This window comes from Artemia franciscana, chromosome 18 (genome assembly GCF_032884065.1).
Source record: "Artemia franciscana chromosome 18, ASM3288406v1, whole genome shotgun sequence".
Lineage (NCBI taxonomy): Eukaryota > Metazoa > Arthropoda > Branchiopoda > Anostraca > Artemiidae > Artemia > Artemia franciscana.
The window spans coordinates 4410610-4433153 of NC_088880.1; the positions used below are offsets into that span (position 1 = coordinate 4410610).

The window sequence follows — 22544 nt, forward strand, 5'->3', positions numbered from 1 at the left end:
GGATGGGATAGGGATGGTTTGATATTTTATTTATTTCTCTTTTTATCTGTATGTCCTGAACAAATACATGCTTGATTATTTTGATTATTTCACAAAAAAGCCGAATATCGTGCAAAAGGGTTGGAAATTGAGAAATATTTTATCATGTTTTATTTCTCTCCCCCCAAAGAAGAACTTAGTATTGATAAACAAACTCACAGTATATTTTTTTTGAAGTGAGGGGTAGTTTCAGGGTTTTTTTTTCTGGGCTATAATTCTATTTCCAGAGCAACCGCATACATGATTGTTTTCATAGATTTCATAGAAAAGCCAAATATTACGATAAGGCGTCGAAATTGAGGATATTAAGGTGTAACACTAAACGTTTATTTAAAGAATCTCGGTTTGATATTTCGTGTTAAAAAATTTCCTGATTAGTTTGTGATATCAACGATTTTGTAATTGCTCAAATTAGGTTAAGGCATTGAAAATTCACATTGCTATCGATTGTAGGCTCCTATGTTTATTCGTTTGTCTTTGCTGTCTTAAGTGTGACTCACATGCATGCTTAGCTTGGCGCACTTTTATCTACCAATCCTAATTTGCTTCCTGTTTTATTATTACCTTGATTGGTCCTTATTGATTATAACTTGAAATTGATGGCTACGTCAGCACACATGTGAAGATTTTGAATAGTTTTTGTTTTGGATGTTCTTTGTTTTGTTTTAGTTAATTTTTCACTTTTATTTTCGTTTTTTTGTCTTTTAGGAGTTTTGTTCATTTTCTAATTTATTAAAAATTGAGCTAGTTCTAACTTATGCTTGAGTCGGGAACTCAGGTTGGCTGTTAACTTTCCGTGACGTGGGGATGGAGCAGCTGTAGAATTCCTCTTGGTGCAGTCGTGAGCTAGTGTAATCACAACTTCAAGCCAGCTTGGGTCTTCCTTTAAGTAAGTAAGTAAGTATAATGGCACTAGACCCTCAAGTCCAAATCGGTGTTGCCAATCTTCGTTTCGCGGCTTTACATCCAGAAGTGTAATGGGCAAGCCATCTTGCCCCCCCCCCCCCAATGGGTCTCTCTTCCGGCCCTGTTGACAAAAATCTTTCAATTGACTTGAGGTATACCTTTCATTTCCTTGTGGTTCATGGGAAATCAAACGGCCGCTCCTACCAAGTCTACATAATCCTATCGCTCCTCCTTACATACTTTACGCCATGCCGCTTTGAAAGCTCGCCAATAAACCTGACCAAAATAGCATCCGACCATTTTTTTTGATTTGCGAAGTATTTGGTTCATCAGTGTTCATGCCACAGAAATTTTTAAATTGTTAAAAGTCAATAATCAGTAAAGTTTTTAAATTGTTAAAAGTTATAATTGTTTAAATTGTTAAGCTGCTGATTCAGATGTTGCTGCTGCTAGATCAATAGCTCAACTTAGTCAAAATATTGATCAATCTCGGAAGGATTGGTCCCGTCTGGTCAAACACTATTTTTTCTTTTAGTGTCTTTTAGTATCTATTTATACTGTTATTTATAGTGTTTATATAAGTTTTTTTTTGTCTCGTGCGTTCTCTCGTAACCTGTATCTTTTTCACAGTTTTTTCTACTAAATTAATAAATACATTTAACCGGTGGCTTCTCACTCAACACCGGCACCCCTTTTCTGTTAAAAGTGCCAAAATAAAATAGAATGCCTTTATTACTGTTTCCCTTCTTATTTTATTTTTAGCCCGAAGAGATTTTTGAGGCCATTGACCCTGAGCCTTTGGGTGCCGCCTCGTTGGCCCAAGTTCATAAAGCCAAATTGAAAGATGGCACCACTGTGGCTGTGAAAGTGCAACATCCCCTTGTTAAAGCCCATTCTTTGGTGGATATGAAAACCATGGAGGTAATAGTTTATAATGCACACATTCATTGTGTTTAATCTACCTGGGTTAAAATAATCTCTTTTTTGATAATTCTGCTAACTATCTAAACAAATAAATCTTTTGGTGTCTCCATAGAAACTACTTTCAATGTGTAAAAGGTGCTCAAATTCGCCAAGGTAGTGAAGCTCAATTATCTCAGAAGAGGGTAAAGAAATTGTCGCGGGCGAATTTTGACTTGAATACCTTATTGTTCTCTAAGTTTCTCCTTGAAATTCTTTTTTAAAAAAAAATCATCTTAATACAAAAAAGGATACAAATAAGGCTCTTTTGCAATATATTAACCAAAAGTTTAAAATTTTCTTATAGCTGTCCAAAGGCATTAATTTTCCAGCCCTAATCTGAGACAGAAGCGAACCGAATATTTGCCCAAATATATTTATCTTTCTTTCTTCTAGCAATGTGAAAGATGTGGCAAAGCAAAATCCGATTCCTTTTAGCACCTAACTTGACTGTTCTCTAATAAGTCGTGTTTTCAGGTACTCCTCTAAATTTCATGTTGGGACATGAAATCCAGCTGCCAAAGTCATCCTGGTTTCTGTTAAAAACTAAACTGAATCAGATGAAGATGTTTCTTCATATGGTAACATAAAATCATGCTGCCTATCCCTCGCTCTTTACGTTAATCCCTCGCTCTTTACGCTAAAGTTTGACTCTTTGCCACAATTCTATTTTTTAAAACAATTAAAAGCTTTAGCGTAAAGAGCGAGGGATTGCGGAGGGGACAACCCATTTCATATACGGAGTAATTTCTGTTCGTTTTAAGTTTTAATGTCGCTCCTTACTTTCAGCTAAAAAAAATTAGTTTTTTTTTATTTAATTCTCTAATAAGTCGTGTTTTCAGGTACTCCTCTAAATTTCATGTTGGGAAATGAAATCCAGCTGCCAAAGTCATCCTGATTTCTTTCAGAAACTAAACTGAATCAGATGAAGATTTTTCTTCATGTGGTAACATAAAATCATGCTGCCTAAGTGATATTCGCTTTATGTCAGAACGTGAACTGACTGGTCCCTAAAAAGTCCTGTTTTGACTGCATCTATCGGAATTTCATATGAAGCCATGGAATCCGTCCTCTAAAGCGAATATTGTTTCCTGACGCTTTGATTGACTGCTCCCTAAAGAGCCCTGTTTTTTTTTAGTCTCAACCGAAAATCGCCCGGCAACATGAAATTTCTGTCAGTGCGTGAACTGATTGCTCCCTAAACAGCCGTGTTTTATTGATCTTATTAGGGCCTCGCAACATGAAATCCAGCTGCCAAAGCGGTATTCGATTTCTGTCAGACCGTGAACTGTCTGATCCCTAAAGATCCCTGTTTCGTTAATCTTATTAGGGAATCACCTGGTAACATGAAATCCAGCTGCCATAGCGGCATTTTGTTTCTGTCAGAGCGTGAACTGACTGATCCCTAAAGAGGCCTGTTTTGTTGATCTAATTAGGGAATCACCTGGCAACATGAATTCCAGCTGCCATAGCGGTATTTGATTTCTGTCAGAGCGTGAACTGACTGCTCCTTAAAGTGTCTTGTTTTGTTGATCTTATTAGGGAATCACCTGGCAACTTGAAATCCAGGTGCCAAAGCGGGATTTGATTTTTGTCAACGTGAACTGATTTATCCCTAATGAGTCTTTTTGATAATTTTATCCGTATTTTATCTAGCAACATGGCATTGATTGCTGAAGTAGAATTCAACTCCTGTAAGGATCTAAATTCACTGCTCCTAAATGAGCTCCGTTTTTTTATGATTCCATCTGAATTATATATGACAGCATGAAATCTGGCTCCGAAGGATTATCCGGTTCTCGTTGAAACCTAAATTCTCTGCTCCCTGATAATCCCTATTTTACTGATCTCATCTGAAAATCATCTGGCAACAGAGAAGACGGTTGTTGAAGTAAAATTCAATTCATGTCAGAGCCTAGAACTGCTCTCAAGTGAACCTTATTTGATGACACGGGATTTAAAATGTTTATTAATCTATTATTGATGATTGGTTTTATTGTTATTGTCTGGTTTTATTGTTATGTTTTGCCTTCATTGTTTCTTGCTTTTCTTTGATAAAGAAGATCATCGAACATTGGGATTGCTATTTCTCATTTCTTTTGTTTCTTCTTTTTTCTATGACCTATGTTGCTTGCTAATTTTCTTCTCTATTATTTTTTTAGAAAAAAAGACGAAAAACCATGGACGGATAATAGACTTATATGTTAGCAAATGAATCAACATCATTTTTTATATAATCCTAACAAGGGGTTAATGCCAGATTTGCCTCTCACTCAATCGGACTATGTGTCTTGGCTTTTTCTACAATTAGTCATTGCTTGATGCCCAGAACTATTCGATTTTCATTCACTTTTCATTTTATACATTCCTAATACGGAGGTTAATGCCAGATTTGCCTCTCACTCAATCGGGCTATCTGTCGAAAGTAAAACAGCTCAAAATAGGGATGATACCTTTTTATTGACAGTGAATAGACATAAAATTATTTAACTGGATATTTTAGTTTTGGATATATTAGTTTTACTGCTGATGATGAACACTGTATATGTGTTCGAAATATCCAGTTAAATAAAGTAAAACAGTTCAAAATAGGGATGATACCTTTTTATTGACAGTGAAATATAAAATTATTTAACTGGATATTTCGAACACATATACAGTGTTCATCATCAGCAGTAAAACTAAAAGACATGAATAAAAATAAACAGAATTTATACCTAATAAACTAATTACATATAGTTTATTGCTCTTATTTTTTTCAATGCAACAGCCGAGGCAAATCTCCTTGACCTTTTCGGTTCCGGTTCATTAGATTTATTTGACATATTACGTGGACAGAGGTCATAGCTCTTAGGTGAAGTGATATTTACTTTATTTGACCTCAGTAAATTATCATAAATTGAGTTCAATCCAAATTCACCTGTATTTCTGTTTATGGAATTATTCTTGAATAGAATTTTTTTAATTTCGATTGTTTCCCTGAAAGTTTGCTTTAAACCTTGGTCCCTAGAAATCAAAGAAACATTTTCAAACAAAATAAAATGATTTGGAAAATTAAAGATATGCTCCGCGAGGTCCGACGTGAAATCTTCAGGTTTGGTATTTTGCTTTAAAGACAATGAAATGGAATTATGATGTTGTAGCAATCTCGTTCTTAAATTCTGGTTAGTACGTCCCACATAAGAGCTTCCACAAGTACATGGAATTTTATAAACCCCAGTTTGTTGCTCTACGGAAGTTCGATCCTTTCCAGAATTTAAAAAACTTGCCAAAGTATTACTACCTCTTAAAGCTACCTTTAAACCATTATTTTGTAAAATTCTTTTAAGTTTTTCACTCAAACCTGGAACATATGGTAGAGAACAAAAGATATCTTTCTTTTCTGTTGTTTCCAGAATATCGTCAGAATATTCTAGAAATTTTTTCCTTCTTTTCGAAAAAGTCTGGTCAACTAACCAACCCGGATAATGGTTACTTATTAAAATGTCTTTTAGCAATAATAATTCCTCCTCAATGAATTTTGGAGAACAAATTCTAAAAATGCGGTCAGTTAAAGATATGATTAAACCAATTTTTACTTGGCGGGCCATGGAAAGGCAGTGTGGTCTTCGAAGTTATCTACGGGCTATCTGTCTTGGTTTTTTTTTACAATTAGTCATTGCTTGATGCCCAAAACTATTCGATTTTCATTCATTTTTCATTTTATACAATCCTAATACGGGGGTTAATGCCAGATTTGCCTCTCACTCAATCGGGCTATCTGTCTTGGTTTTTTCTACAATTAGTCATTGCTTGATGCTCAAAACTATTCGATTTTCATTCATTTTTCATTTTATACAATCCTAATACGGGGGTTAATGCCAGATTTGCCTCTCACTCAATCGGGCTATCTGTCTTGGTTTTTTCTACAATTAGCCATTGCTTGATGCCCAAAACTATTCGATTTTCATTCATTTTTCATTTTATACAATCCTAATACGGGGGTTAATGCCAGATTTGCCTCTCACTCAATCCGGCTATCTGTCTTGTTTTTTTTCTACAATTAGCCATGGCTTGATGTCCAAATTATTGAACTAAATGGAATAGTTTTGGGCATCAAACCATGGCTAATTGTAGAAAAAGCCAAGACAGATAGTCCGATTGAGTGAGATGCATATCCAGCATTAGCCCCCTTTGCTTGTATAAAAATTATGTTAGTTCATTTTTTAGTGGATAAGTCTATCTATTACACCCCATAGGGGTAGAACTAACTCTAGCCGTAGGAACCAAACATTTAAAAACACCTTTTGAAAAAGAAACTGTCAAGGGAGGAAGACTCACCATTTGAAGCTGACTCAGGAATGATAACTGTGATTTTGATTAAGCTAATGATAAAAGTTTATTGCAAATAAAATGTAATGGAATTTCGAAAAATTGCCTAAAATCTCATAAAAATGGTGTCGGATCAAAATGAAAACTGTACCGTTGGAAACTTCATAGCCTAAGACCCCCTTTAGGAGAACTACAGTCCCCCATCTTGAGAAACAAGGAAAATCACATGGGGATCAATGAATTGTCTCCTCTTTTTTTTCTTTTTTTTCGCTATATAGAGAGATGTCTAAGGTTTCATTTGAAAGGAAATTGCTATATCTAGGGCCTTTTGTAAGTAACAAAATATGATATCAAAATATGCAAATTTTCACAAAAACTACGTCTTCACATACAATTACAATCAGTGTCAGTTGGTTTTCGAATACTCACAACGAGTATATGTTTTTATTTTCTTATTTCTGAATCCTAAAGACAAGCGTGTATGTCTCACCGCAAAAGTTTCAGTTAAAGTCGACGAATCTCTTACGCAGTCCGGTAAGTATATCCTGTTTTGTGTTATGGATGGGGGATCGGCCTGAAACCTTCTGGATTTTTCGTTTGAGGGGGAGGGGGGCAAAATGGTTTGAAATTTCGTGTTAAGGGAAAGGGGTAAAACTGTTTTTTCAATGGTCCTCCCAAAAGAGTATACACTACGGCTTTTTTTTGTTATTAGTTTTTTTGGCTCTTTGTTAATAGTAAAAATTGTAATTTTTTAACAACAAGGCGGTTAAATTATTGTTTCTTTATTAGTTTTCTTTTAATAGCTGCTTGTCCGTCTGGTAGCTTGGACATTTCCTGAATTTCAATTTGAATGGCTTGTTGAAGAAATGAAGAAAAATCTACCTCTTGAACTGGATTTTCGCTGTGAAGGAGAAAATGCGGAAAGAGTTCGCCGAACCTTCTCCTGCTTCCCGTGGCTCAAGGTATAGCATCCCAATCTCACGTTCAAAAACAGAAATTTGTGCGGGGGGATATATTTATTTATTTATTAATACCAAATACGGTAAGCTTTCAAGCTTGTCGCACTATCCAGTAAGGTTATATTGTGCTTTCAAGTATTGAAGAACCGAAGATATAAAAAGGATCCCTGAACCCATCCTAAGTCTATCTGTACCTGACAACCACAGTTTTCTGCGATTTTCTCAATGCTGGACTGTAAAATAAGTAGGCCAACTATTTGCTTGAACTTTTAAGCACCTTTCGTCTGTCGATTCCCTCTGACAAGAAAACATTCAAAGAAAATCTACATCATCTTAAGATGGTTGGTGCCACGTGTTTCAGTTTAATTTTTGCTGGTTTTTCATTCATGTTTCTTTCTTTTAAATTTGGCGCCCGCTACTGCCAGAAACTGAGTAACTTCACATGGGAAGCTTTTTGATTAAAAATTGAACTCCTTTTTTTTCTAAGATAGATATTGTATTCTATGATTTTGTATTCTAAGAAAGATATGGTTGTATAGCTTCCTTCTTAACCAATTACAATAGTCAGGTTTTAGTTCACTGTCCTCAGTTAATTGTAACGTTATACATTCCTTGTATTTATTAGGGATAATTGTGAGGTATTTATTTATGAATAATCAAATTCACTACTGATACATCATATATATAGATCGAAATTACGAACTAATGAAGACAAGGTAAAACAGATAAAAAAAGATATACAATTTCAAGAATAATTTTTTGTATATAATTATTTTGTATAATGGATAGTCGTGTGAACCCTTTCTAATCGTCTATAATATTTCTCACAGGGGGTTTGTGGAGGAAGAGTTGGGTTAAAGATTATTAGTCCTCTGTCAACTCTCGCTGTCACTAGATTTTTGGGTGTATCTATAGATGTACACCTAAGTATTAAAAGATGGTCGAAAAACGTTTGCTTTATTTTAGTTTTTAATTATGCTCCCTTGAATTTTTACCCTTCCTCCTAGATTTTGAAAATATCTTCTTTTGATATTTTCATTGAACAAGTAGAAAAAACAATAGAATCATTTTGAAAAATATTTTTATTTATCTTTATTAAAAAACAAATTGAAAAAAATCTTGCCCCCTCCCTACATTTTAACGTACTGGTATTTTTTTGTGGAAACCCTAGTTGGTAGCATGGACTTGCGTCTTTGGCCTGAAAACTTAAGTTCACCTGAACAAGAACCTAAGTAAAGAGAAAAGAAAAGAAAAAATCATTTAAGTTATTTTTAGAAGTTGCTTGATTAAAAAATGAAGCGGTATTTTTTGAAAACACTTAGGATTTCTATTTACAAATCCCTGCTCTTGAAATATTTAGGAATGATGAGCCAAATTTTTTTCGTTGTTTCGAGGCAACCCTCATAATCAGGGATCCAAATTTAAAAGACGAATAGATGGCTCGTATTACCCACAGCTTTTGCGAAGTTATGGAATTGGTGAGCGAAATGAAAATTGTTGTCGGCTCATCCATTTCGCCCTTATGAACAATTTTCTGTCCGTAGACAGAACCAAAACTGTCCGTAGACAATTCCTCTGAAAAAAATCTAACAAATCCTCCTCCGTCTTCCAAACACCCACGCTTGAGACCAATACGTAATCGCTGTTTTCACTTTAGCTTCCAACATTCTAATCTTGGCTATCTGACTTATCCTCCTATTCTTCCAAACTTTTTTCTATTTTTTCAACCACAGATGGAGTTCTAGCATTCAAGGTTTAAGAGTATTCCGTGCTGGGTATTCTATGGTGCAGAAATCAGCTCAGACCACAATTTAATGATAGCAGCAATGGAGGTGAAGCTCTAGGCAACCGTGGACCGCTAATCTTTTTAACCATAATGCAATTCTTTAAAGCTGGCTGACAAGACTACGAGGTCCAGTTTTTCACAGAATCGGTTAACAGGTTTGAAGTTTTTGGCTCGTGGAATAAACAAATCAAGGACACATCTGACAACAGAGCAGACTAAACCACTGCGAGGCAGAAATTCATCACTCAGATTCTGGAAGACGTCCCAAAGACCGACTATTATCCGACAGAACGTGGCCATTGATAAACCATCGAAAAGAATTTAAAAATGCTGTACTCTCGTCCCACATAAATCCCAGGCAGTTTTCATTCTGGCCAGAAATATAGTACTCCTGATGAACGTTTGAAAAAAGTGTTAGATTTTCTGCACATGGACCGAAAAGTGCCTGAAGTGGAAGATGCTGCAGAAAGAGGAGACAGCCACTTCTTATGTAAACAAAAGAAACTGTGTGTGAGAAACTCAACCGGGAACGACTACACAGGGACTAATGTGTAAATATAGTAACAGTCCAATGAGTGTTCATTTGAGGTTCAAGGTTCTTTTAATATAACCAATATATACAAAATATTAGGTAACTCAAGGCTGAGAGTATAGCTCGAATGCAATAATTGACTCTATTATATGAGAGAAGCCACATTATGGACCAGGGTTGAATTGTTTTAAGTTCATGTTTAGTCTTATTTTATTAGCAACACCAATGATATTGTCCTCATCTGCTAATTGACTTTGGTCTAATCTTAGTCACTAATGGGAAACCATTTATCACATTATAAGAGTTTGAAAGTATCTACGGTAAGGAAATATTGGGATTAGGCCCACTGATTTGATTTGTGGGCTTCGTCAAATCCTTTGAGAGAGTCAAGTAACACAAGGTTGACTGGGGAGCTTTTGTCAATGCGACATAGTTTTAAGTCTTAAAGATTTTTATTTCAACCAACTTGGAAGTGTTGAGTCTGTGTTTGCTCTCAAAGAAAATCTTCTTATCTGGAAGAGATGTCAATAAGGCATCTTTAGTAATATATTCAAGTATCTTGGCAAAATTGAGGTGAGATTGACAGATTTTACGTTTTTTGCCATACTGCCTTTGTTTGTGAACTAGGTCCTCATATGATTCAATTTTTCATGCCCGCCAAGTTGCTACATCAAGATTCTTATTCCTCCTGTTTTGATGGACTAATCTCTGTGTTGACATCCGATAATGCGCCAAAATGATGTGATGTGCTCCATTTCCAAAGAAAAAGATATCAGTTAAATACAGGATCTAGTTCGTCATATGAGGATCATATTAATGCAAGGAGTGTTCAGTAAATTATGGCCACTACACGTCGACAAAGTTCTTAACTGTACTGTCCACCCCCAACTGAAAACTTATGATCCCATTGGAACCACTGTTCTCCCTTGGCAGTATCTTCGATCCACCTAGAGCTGAAGAAATTCTTGAAGCCCCCCAAAAAACCAAAGCATAATAAAGTAACAGGTGAAGATACAATCAAAGCTGAGATAATTAAATGTATTGAAATATCTCCTGATGATGCTGTCGACCAACAAGATACTAGAAATGATTTCTCGTCAACAATAGAATGTGTAGATAAATTGGAAGACCCCAAGTCTCCGAGATATGAGTCGGCCAAAACCATACATTTTTAAAATAATAAGGCTGATATAATTGTAAATGCTTTGGAGGAAGCTACAATTCGCTCGTTGGCGAAATGTTACATTTGAGACATAACTATTGTAGCATGACTTTGCATATGAGACATAACTCAACTATAAAACCGAAAATCAACATTAGAACTTTAAGGAATGATTTACGTTGCCTTTCCAATGTCTTAACACAACTTTATTTAGTTTTGTGGATTTCTCAAAATTTTAATTGAAACCAGTCGTTTTCTATAATAAGCCGTATATACACAACTCAGATGTTTTAAAGTATAGTGATTTGTTCAATCAAATAAAGAAAATTTTTGAGTTTTAACCTTTTCAAAGACTGTTTTTACTCAACTGTTAATTTTTATTAGAAATAGATGCATTTTATTCTTCGAAGAATTGATTTCGCATTTTACTTTCATTTAATAACCTTTCCCTAGACCTTAGCTCCTCAAGTGCCTTCAGAGTTCCTTTGGGCTTCGACAAAGAGTCTCCAGTCTCTGCGGTATCCTGTTCCCGCCGGTGTATCCTCCCATTTGGGTTGCAGGAACGTTCTAAGAGAGCGCAGACCTGACTGGTTTGTACTGTGTGTGTTGTTTTTGGGAGGGCTCCTCCTTTTCGACCCTATAGAATGCCACTGAAAAGTTGCCTTAGGACTTTTAATTTAGTCAAAATCGAAATTAATAAACAGTGGAATATAAAATTGATGAGTTTATCTAAATCTTTATTTACGATTCTTGGCAATTGTCTCTAATTATGTGGAAATAAAGTAATTTAGCATTCGGAAAATCAAGTAATCAAGCAAATTAGTAAATAGTTGAATTCCACATGTGCAAAAACTGGTTTAGATCTTTATTTAAAATAACTCTTAGGTTCCATCAATTAAGTGAAAATTGTGTAAATTAGTAAACCGCAGAATTCAATTTTATTTGAATGACCATATTTATCAGTTTAATATTCCTTTTAGGTTCCCCAAATCTACTGGGATTTGACTACAGACCGCGTTTTGACAATGGAATTCATGGACGGGGGCCAAGTCAATGATGTGGAATATATGAAAGAGAATAATATTTCACCAAAAGACATCTCTAGAAAACTTGGGGATTTATACTCAGAAATGATTTTTGTTCAGGTTTGATTTTTCTAATTTCAAGTTTATTCTAGTTTCGTTTTATTTAAGCTATGATGAGTATAACCAGGTCTTTGGTTGGGTGAATTTATTAATGCCGAGGCAGTGACCTAGAATTAAGAATTTTTGCTCTGAATGCTGGACTTACTGGGAATTACCAAAAGCAAAGAAAATACCATAAAAAAAGTCATTAACACTTACCAAAGAAAATAAGAGACTGAACCAAATGAAATCTTTGATGCTTTGGATATAGGCATTGAAGGAATTAAAAACAACTAGCGCTACCAAGAGTGCAGTGTTACCCCTCTGAACTAAAACAAAAAAAAGTTCAAATTCGGTTAAATTAATTTAAAAAGCAACGAAAGGAAACAAATGTACCTCGTGCCCTTTTAGCCAGAGCGAGTCTTTTATCTTCTGTCTAATGGGAAGTAAACAAAAAATACAATAAAACTACTAATATGTTATTTGAGTTTTTATAAATGGCTATAGTATTTTTCTGAGTAAAAATATATTTTTCTCTTGGAGACAAACCGGGAAAAAAGGGGATTTTTGTCCCCCGACTCTCATGGTTGCAGCGGTTACGGTGGCATAAAAATCCATAAAGTTAGATACATCACATTATTTCTTAATGAAACACTTCAAATGTTTGAATTTGGACCCCAAATCTATTCGCAATTTTCTCCACAGAATTTGTCTATTGCTGGAAATATTTCCTTACAATCATTAAGAACAATTTCTGTTAGCTCAAGGAAACATATTTGTTATTAAAATCTTCGAAAGACCTAATGCAAAAAAAGAAATAATTATATTTTTATTGACGATATAGACAATATCTTTGGATTATTTCAATTTGGTCATTATATCTTGGCAATCTGTTACACTAATCACTGAGAAAAGTGATTATTGTCAATTGGGAGAGAGACGAAGAGTTATCTGAGTCCCCCCTCCAGTTTTAAAAAAATGTCTTTGTTTAGTATGTATATGTTATAGCCACCACACTCAAGAAGTGAAGTTAGATTAATCCTAATGAAATATACCCAAGTACGATGAAAATAAAATATTTTAGTAAAAAAATTTTGGAAACTACTACAACAAAGAACTATGGAAATCAGGCCCTCCAGAACGCATTAGGTTAAATGGTGTCTAACTTAACCAAAATACTAACTAAAATATTGAACTAAAATTTAACTACGCCGTAGTTTATCTCTCACCTTAAGCTGATTGTCACCGAGTACATACTGAAAGACAGAAAGAAACCGGTTCTACATTGACCAAGAACTTCAGTGTGGTTGCTGTAAGAGATGAGTTCTCCCTTCTTTTTTTTGGGGGGGGGGGATTTCCGTCGGAAATGCCTTTTTTTTGGTATTTCTTGGAAACTGAAAGATTTAAACCAGAGTGTATAAGAATTTACAATGTAGAAGACGGATGGATAAATTTTAAGAAAATTCTTTGTGAAGTAGTAGATGGTGCCTTAGCCATTCTTAGGGTTGAAGCTGGAATTCAAAATTGAAATTCAGACTTAACGGCTGAGCTGAAGTTCCGATTTGAAATTTACTGTTTCCCATGTAAGAATTTGTTAGAGGTCACGGCTCTTGACGAGCTTAGGTAGTGTGCAAGGTACTATGCTGACATTATTTTGATCATCATGGTTGCCCCTTAGAGACAACCTAGTAAAGAACGAACCCTAATCCATAGTAACCGAAAATTTAAACGCGTTAGAAAAATAGCAAGTGAGAATGATTTGTTATTTGAACCTATTATTTCAATCAGTTTTAGTCATGAAAATTGCACCTGGCATAATTTGCTATGGGGAAGGGGTGAAATCTCCCTTGACCTTGCCCCCTCCAGACCCCAGTTTGCCCCCACCCTCCCTCAGCTGAAATTTAGTTTCTTCAAAAATCTTGTCAAAACTGAGACAAGTCTGTATAATTCAAGCATCCACAGAAACAGGTCAGTTTTCTTTAGTATATCTTTTCATTTTTCAGCGTTGTTTTCACTTAATTTAGGAAAATTGGCTCCAATTTTGCCTCCATTCCCCTCCGAGATTTTGACGAAATTACGCCATTAACATTGACCTCACTAAGGTAAAAGCCATGTTTATTAAGAGAGTTATAGTTCCCAAACTCGACCAACAAGAAAAACCACTCTTTCGCATGGGAAGCAGTGACATGTCCCCTTTTTTTCCTTTTTTAGTTCCGGTAATGGGGCTCTGAAACAAATTAGAGCGATTTTAAGGGCTCATTTGAAATGAAATTTCTATAAGTAGCATATTTACTTTTTACAAATAACCAAGCATAATGTTCTGAATAAAACACAATTTTGAAAAAATACTTTAAGTATATCAAACCATCACTAATTTTGGGTCTGACCAAACACTAAATCGGAAGAGAATAGTCATACCTCGCCTCCTATGCGGGCATCCTTTGAGTCCAGGGTTAAAAACATTGTAAAAGATTTGCCCCGGGTGAGGCTCGAACTCACGACCTTAGGATTATGAGACCTACGCTCTACCGACTGAGCCACCGAGGCTTAATATAAGGTGTCATACAAACTAATATACATAAACTTTTCTTTGGGGCGTTTTACCTCTGCGAAATTATATCATTTTTAGAGGGATTCATTATTCTGCCCCATATTCTGGGTCTATAAAGAAGGGATTTTTATAAGTGTTATCGAGATGTTTAAGCAATGATTGTCCTACAGTTTTGGTCATCTGATATTTGCCCACTTTGGGCTGAAATCGCGAGTTTTTAGCACTAAATGGAGGACGTGAATTGATGCTTCCGGGACGTGCTATGATCTTTATTTTTGCTCTTTAGATCTATCTAAGGCTTTTGATTCTGTAGTCCACTCCCAAGCCCTGTTTTCTCTGCTTAAATGTGGAGTGAATGTTTCTATTCTTTCTTTATTAAAATTTTGGTGTAATCATTCTTTCCTTCATGTTAAATTTTCTCCTTCTGATCCTTCTATGTTAAAGATCACCGTAAGACAAGGTGTGAGACAAGGTGGAGTTTTATCTCTGTCAATTTCCAAAATTTGTATTGCTGATATTTTAAATAGTCTTCCTACAACTTACCTTTTAGGTAGTTCAAATGTCTCATATTTTACTTATGCAAACGATATTCTTCTCATTAGTAGAATTAAATCTGGGCTTTTGTTCGTTCTATCTCTACTGCTTTCTCGAATGTAGGTCTAACCCTTAACCCTGATAAATGTGGATTCCTTCATTTTGGTCCTTCTCCTAACCAATCTTCTAGACTTAATTGTTCTGAATTTGGCGTTCTGTGCGTGACTTCTTTAAGGTGGTTGGGCATTACCCTTACTAACAATTTAGTCTCTTTTCGTAATAAAATTGTTTCTGATGCTAAGGTTAAACTTCAAGTGGGTTAATCTAAAATTGTTGCAAACAGGGGGAAATACAACCGCAAAGCCCTTTCACAAATTTATTCTTGCTTTTGTGATCACTCGGTTTTATATCTTTCTGGATTGTCTCCTGTTTTAAAAAGAAAAGATTCAAAGGCTCTCAAGTCATCTTATTTTCGTTTCCTCCTTTTTTTGTTGTATCTTGCTCCCTGGTACAAGAACAGTGATATGGTAACAAATTTCGGGGCTCCAGATTTATTAAATAAACTTAAAGTGCTACACCAGAAACTATCCGACTCGATACATTTTACAATTAACCCTTTTCATGATCTTCTAAAATGTTTTCTACAGCAATTTAATGTGTTATCAGAAGTTTTTTTTTGTTTTTTTCTGTGTGTTTGTTTTTATACTCCGCTGTTTCAAGTGGGTCACAAATAAATTATTATTATTATTATTGAGGGACAACAATTTTAATCCTTTATTTAGGGATGATTAATTATATATGCTTTTGGATAAAATAGGAAATGTTGTTAAGTACCCGTCTCTATTTCCTGTGACGATTGATTTTCTGTGATCAAACCAAAAAAAATCTACCCCTTGAAATATATCCAGTATAGCCCTAGAAGAGGAATTGAACTGTACTTTTCATAAGCTTGTCACTAATTGCTTATTGCTAGAGTAATTTGAATGAGTATCTAAAAGGAAACTTGTTAACACGAGACCCGGGGGAGGGGCTTAGCCCCCTAGCTCTAGCAGGGGGCTAGGTTTAGTATAGCCCTGGAAGAGGAATTGAACTGTACTTTTCATAATCTAGTCACTAATTGCTTATTGCTACAGTAGTTTAAATGAGTATCTACAAGGAAATGTGTTGACAGGAGACCCTGGGGACTCCTGTCAACGATTTCCTGTGACGATTGATTTTCTGCGATCATACCAAAAAAAATCTACCCCTTGAAATATATCCAGTATAGCCCTAGAAGAGGAATTGAACTGTACTTTTCATAAGCTTGTCACTAATTGCTTATTGCTAGAGTAATTTGAATGAGTATCTAAAAGGAAACTTGTTAACACGAGACCCGAGGGAGGGGCTTAGCCCCCTAGCTCTAGCAGGGGACTAGGTTTAGTATAACCCTAGAAGAGGGATTAAACTATAATTTTTATAAGCTTGTTACTTATTGCTTTGGTTACAGCAATTAAAATGAGTATCTAAAGGGAATCTTGTCAACGTGATATCTGGGAGTGGTGATGAAGCTCCATAGCTCTAGAAGGGGGCTAGGTCTAGTATAGCCATAGAACAGGGATTGAACTACATTGTTCATGAGTTTACTACTTATTGCTTATCGATACAGTAACTCAAACGAGCATCTAAAAGAAACCTTGTTAACGCGAAACATGGAGGGATTTAGTCCCCTATATCTAGAAAAGAGCTAGATCTAGTACAGTCCTAGAAGAGGGATTGAACTGCATTTTTCATAAGCTTGTTACTAATTGCTTTATTGCTACGATATTTCAAACGAGTATATAAAAGGAAATTGACAACACGAGACCTGAAGGGGGGGGGGGGTTAGCCCTCTTGCTCTAGGGACTGAACTGCATTTTTTATAGAAAGGGAATTGAATTGTATTTTCCATAAGCTTGCTACTTATTCCTTGGATAATCCTAACTAATACATAAACGGAACTTTGGTATTCACATTTACTTTTGACTTTTGGTAGCATTATCTACAGGGATACGTAAGGATGGGTAAAGGACAGGTTATACGTAAAATGTGTACATTAAAGGAACCTTAGGATATACGTTTTTTATTTGCTTTTGATTTTTGGTACTGTTTTTTAGGGATACGTTCATTGCGATCCACATCCTGGCAATGTTTTAGTACAACCTGCTGGAAACGGAAATGCAAGAATCGTCTTGCTGGATCATGGACTTTATTTGGTAAATATTATCATTAGTATCTTATCTTGTTAAGATGGGACGGAATGAGCTGCTCCTTGATTAATGCCATAAACAAAGCATGTTGTGAAAAAAAATGCATTGCTGATTTTGACGATAATATGCCGGCTATGATGGAAACAACTTGAACATTTTTTTTTTTATTAGAAAAGTAGGCTGGTGAAAAATGCTCTTGTGATTATCGATGTAAGGAATGTTGCCAAGTAAATTACTGTGACTGACTTAAAAAATTAAATGAAAGATTTTTTTTTTTTTTTTCGGCGGAGGACAGAGATACTGTTATTTCTGGAGATATTACACACATAAGTACAAATTGAAAAGCAAGTTAAGTGATTTGAAAGTGAAGTAAAAAAAGAAAAACAGAAAAAGAGAGGTATGAATCGACCTGACTTCTGATCTCCTCAAACATTTCAAATATCAAGATGAACAGGAATCATTCAAACAAGTTCGTATGACCATTTTTAGACGATTATTCTAGAAAGTATCTTGCACACAAGGCTGTATCAAGGATATTTGTCCGGGAGAGGGGGAGGGAGCAAATATATATATATATATATATATATATATATATATATATATATATATATATATATATTATGAAAAGAAAATATCCAGAGAAATCAACAATGCAACAGCACAAACACATAAAAAAAAAAGAGACAGAAGGAGAAAAGGAAGACTGTTTTCCTAAATTAGTGATTAATATAGACCAGCACTTGAATGAGGTCTTAACCCTACTCATCCATACAATCACATAGGTCAAACAGCATAGCCATACACAATCAACCATAAAGAATAATCCATGGACAGCCAGTCATGTCGTCAATAGGTATAAGTTGTCATTTACCAAACAATAGAAACAATAAAGACAAATAATTCAGAGGCAACAACCCAACACAAGGGCTCATCAGGAGAATACACTTGCCTATAGGGTTTCGCGACATTAAATTTTCTACCCAGTCAAGTGTTATGGCTACCACAGAATATCTATGGCATCCCCGTGTCAGGTATCACCCCCAAAATACATGCCTATGAAAAAAACCCAGCAAATTCAAAACAACCAAGTAACACCAAAATAAACTTATCCTCTTAATATATCCTCTTTTTAGCAACAATAGGTAAACTAAATATGACAAATTTTACCAAATCACAAATATTAACACATTGCAAAAAAAAAAAAAAAAAAAATTAATGAATTAAACAATTGTAGAATTCATCCTTACCATGTGGTTATTAAAAAAAAAAAAATCCGCTTTATTAGAAACACAATTCAAAATAAATGGCGCTGCATCATCATTTCTCGACCCTCTGAAATTAGTTGAAAATTTCTTTAAGTATTTCCAGATAATTCTTTTGATATATATTTAAAAGTTCGTTATAATGAAAACTAAATTTTTTAAATTGCCAATTAATTTATTTGCAGAAAAACCTTTTGATATCAATTTTTGGCTTAAGATTTTACATCTATTTTTAAAATCAATATAATTACTACAGATCCTTGCATAACGAAGTAACTGTGAGAAAAACACCGAATATGTGATATTTGAGTGTATATTACTTTCAGGGAATGGGAAACTAATCACTTCAAAATCAAAATCATCCGTTTTATTATACATTTTAAAATTTAATTTATTATTATCACAAATATTAATATTTAAATCTAAGAAATGATCTTCATGACCAGCGCCATAACTAGGTTCAAGAGTAAGCTCTGATGGATATATATTTTTAGAAATATCAATGAAATCCTTACAATTTAAGAACAAAATATCATCTAAATATCTTTTATTATTTGACAAAACATGTTTTAAATTATTTGGATTATTCTTATCTATCATATATTTATATTCTAGTTGACTTAAAAATAAGTCAGCTATAAATGGGCTGGCATTTTCCCCCCATGGGAATTCCCACGATTTGCTTGTACAAATCACCACCAAATCTTATATAAGTATTGTATAAAACAAATTCTAATAACTCAAAAATCATATCCAAGCCGTAACATCTCAAGTTAACTGTAGTATTAAAGCAATTTGTCCATATAGCTTTTTTATTATGTGTCTATTTTTAAGAACCTTTTACTAGATAAGAGGAAAGATTTCTTGATAACAGTTTTTAAATTATCTAACTCTACATTAAGTGATAAATTATTATACATTGTCGCAAAATCGAAAGACTCAATTCTTTTAGCTGAAACCATTGTTAAAGAATCTATCACCTGCAGTGAATTATTAACACTCTAATATGGATTAAAATTCGAAAATTTTTTAATACCAGAACAATAGGTTTTAAGTTTATTTACAATTTCCTTTAAAATTAAAGAGAGGTCAGTAGCAGCAATGCGGGTTGGACATTTAGCTGCTCCAACAATAAACTGTGGTTTAGGGGGATTCTTATGAAATTTTACGGTCCAATATAGGAAAGGGAACTTTTTATCATTGTCATTTATTTTAATAATAAAATTTTTGAAAAGTATTTCTTCAGTCTTTTCAATTAAATTCTCATCCTCTAAATTTACCTTTTCGTAAACATTAGTTGTGCATAACTCCCTTTTTAAGATATCACAATACAGCTTCTGACAAATTATGGCAAAATTATTATTAGCTTTATCCACTGGCACAATTACAAATTCATTCTGTAGATTAGCAATTGCTTGTTTAATCTTCGCATTATAAAATAATGATTTAGTGTTACTATTTTTTAAGTTAGAATATATTTTATTTCTTATTTTACTAATAATGAAATTCTTCCAACTTTGAAAACTCTCTTTATTTTTATTCTCTTTCTTACACCACTTATCAATAAATAAATCAAAATCATTTTCCAAGCCATCAAGAACACTCGATGGTTTCAGATGATGAGAAAGACGGAAATTAGCCCCTTTATTCATTATAATTTGAAGATCATCTTGCTTTATTATTGACAAGTCCCCTGTTATAAGATGTTTGTAAGTAGGATTTACAAATGGGCCAAGTTGCTTACAATTACAAACCGGTTTCCAATTTATATCACTATCTAATCTTTTAAGTATTAAATTATAATTAAAAATAATTTGCCCAATAGTTTTTGAAAATTTATAAGTTAAAACTGGACTATCATTACAATTCAAATTACTAGGAAGGGCCTGTTTCACATACCGCTGATTTAAAATTTTTGGTAAATTAATATCTTCAATCTGCTTACAAGTAAAATTAATAGGTAAATATAATCTGTTATCCTTATTACCAATCTTATCAAACTTTTTCTTTTTTGAAATAAATTTCGTTTTAGTTAGAATGCAAATTGTATCACATATTACTTTAAAATTGTATTCAAGAGCTGTATTATTCTTAACAATCCAGAAAAATTTGATTAAATTCCTCTTGGATAAATTATTTAGACATTTTATTACAGAAATCATACCGTTAGATTCAAGTAGATGGCATAGATCTACAGAAAGCATATGTAAATCTAATTCATTTTTTCTATTATTTTTCCTATTTCCTCTCGATCGTTTTTACGTTTAGTAGGACAAGTAAAAGAAGGATGGTCCATAAAACCATCAATACATTTAACAACAACCTGAGACATGTCACCATATTTTGCTACACGATCATTTAGCCCAAAAGGATAAGCTGTACCAAGAGTATGGATCCAGAAATCCTCCTGTTTACGTAGTCTATTATTCTTCTCTTCTTTATTTAAATTTTCTAACTCTAAATTTTCTAAAATTGTGACAGTTATATCTGATATGGAACATTTACCATTATTACAATGTTGAACTAGATAGTTATTAGTTTTTTCATTATTAACTGTTGTCTTGTGTCCAGAAAATCTTTTATATATATTATTAGTTGTTTCCCCCACATATTGTAGGCAGCATTTATTACATTCTAATAGGTAAATTACATTGGTTGCTTTACAATTAACATTACCACGTAACTTGCATGCAAAATTTTTATTATACAATGTACTTTTAACAGAAGTCCGTGGGATAAAAGGATCTTGGCAAAGAAAACAACGACTCTTACACTTACTAAGTTTTAAAAAATCGTTCCGAGTTCCGAGGCTAATATTTGTGTTTTGTTGCATTAAAAGTTATTGAAAATAAATCCAAAACAAACCAACATCCAAATCAAAATCCAACAATCAAAGTCCAAAAAACATGCCAAGGTCAATAGATCAATAAATACATAAACAAAAACATGAAAGAACATGAAATTTGCATAAGTGCCATCTCACCAATAATTAACAATATCAGGTTAAAAACCTGGACCAGGGTAAAGGTCTGTCGGGGAGAAAACTAAAAAATTTTCTCCACCTGCACTGGGTCCAACCTGGAATAATATTATGAAAAGAGAAATCACCAATGCAACAGCACAAACACATAAAAAAAAAGAGAGACAGAAGGAGAAAAGGAAGACTGTTTTCCTAAATTAGTGATTAATATAGACCAGCACTTGAATGAGGCCTTAACCCTATTCATCCATACAATCACATAGGTCAAACAGCATAGCCATACACAATCAACCATAAAGAATAATCCATGGACAGGCAGTCATGTCGTCAATAAGTATAAGTCGTCATTTACCAAACAATAGAAACAATAAAGACAAATAATTCAGAGGCAACAACCCAACACAAGGGCTCATCGGGAGAATACACTTGCCTATAGGATTTCGCCACATTAAATTCTCTATCCAGTCAAGTGTTGTGGCTACCACAGAATATCCATGGCATCCCCGTGTCAGGTATCACCCCCAAAATACATGCCTATGAAAAAAAAAACAACCAGCAAATGTAAAACAACCAAGTATCACCACAATAAGCTTATCCTGTTAATATATCCCTCTTTTTAGCAACAATAGGTAAACTAAATATGATAACTTTTACCAAATCACAAATATTAACACATTGCAAAAAACCTGAATGAACTAAACAATTATAGAATCCATCTTTACCATGTGGCTATTTTAAAAAAAAAAATCCGCTCTATTAGAAACACAATTCAAAATAAATGACGCTGCATCATCATTTCTCGAACCTCCGAAATTAGTTGAAAGTTTCTTTAAGTATTTCCAGATAATTCTTTTGATATTTATTTAAAAGTTCGTTATAATGAAAACTAAATTTTTTAAATTGCCAAGTTAATTTATTTGCAGAAAAACCTCTTGATATCAATTTTTGGCTTAAGATTTTACATCTATTTTTAAAATCAATATAATTACTACAAATCCTTGCATAACGAAGTAACTGTGAGAAAAGCGCCGAATATGTGATATGTGAGTGTATATTACTTTCAGGGAATGGGGAACTAATCACTTCAAAATCAAAATCATCCGTTTTATTATACGTTTTAAAACTTAATTTATTATTATCACAAATATTAATATTTATATAAATATCTATATATATAAAAATAAGTTGTCTGTGTGTGGATCTGTGGATGGAT

The 22544-nt window shown here is 34.0% G+C and overlaps 1 protein-coding gene and 1 non-coding gene across 4 annotated transcripts in view; one reads left to right on the forward strand and one right to left on the reverse strand.

The window, feature by feature from the left end:
* Positions 1–22544, forward strand: part of LOC136038520 (aarF domain-containing kinase 1-like) — a 51920-nt gene that overhangs the window by 12316 nt on the left and 17060 nt on the right. For all 3 annotated transcript variants that reach the window (XM_065721623.1, XM_065721625.1, XM_065721624.1), the window contains 4 exons: positions 1708–1866; positions 7020–7178; positions 11636–11800; positions 16997–17095. In XM_065721623.1, the coding sequence (XP_065577695.1) occupies positions 1708–1866; positions 7020–7178; positions 11636–11800; positions 16997–17095 (582 nt within the window). The remainder of the gene's footprint in view (positions 1–1707; positions 1867–7019; positions 7179–11635; positions 11801–16996; positions 17096–22544) is intronic.
* Trnam-cau (transfer RNA methionine (anticodon CAU)) lies at positions 14254–14326 on the reverse strand. Its single transcript has one exon. It is a non-coding gene; the product is annotated as a tRNA-Met (tRNA).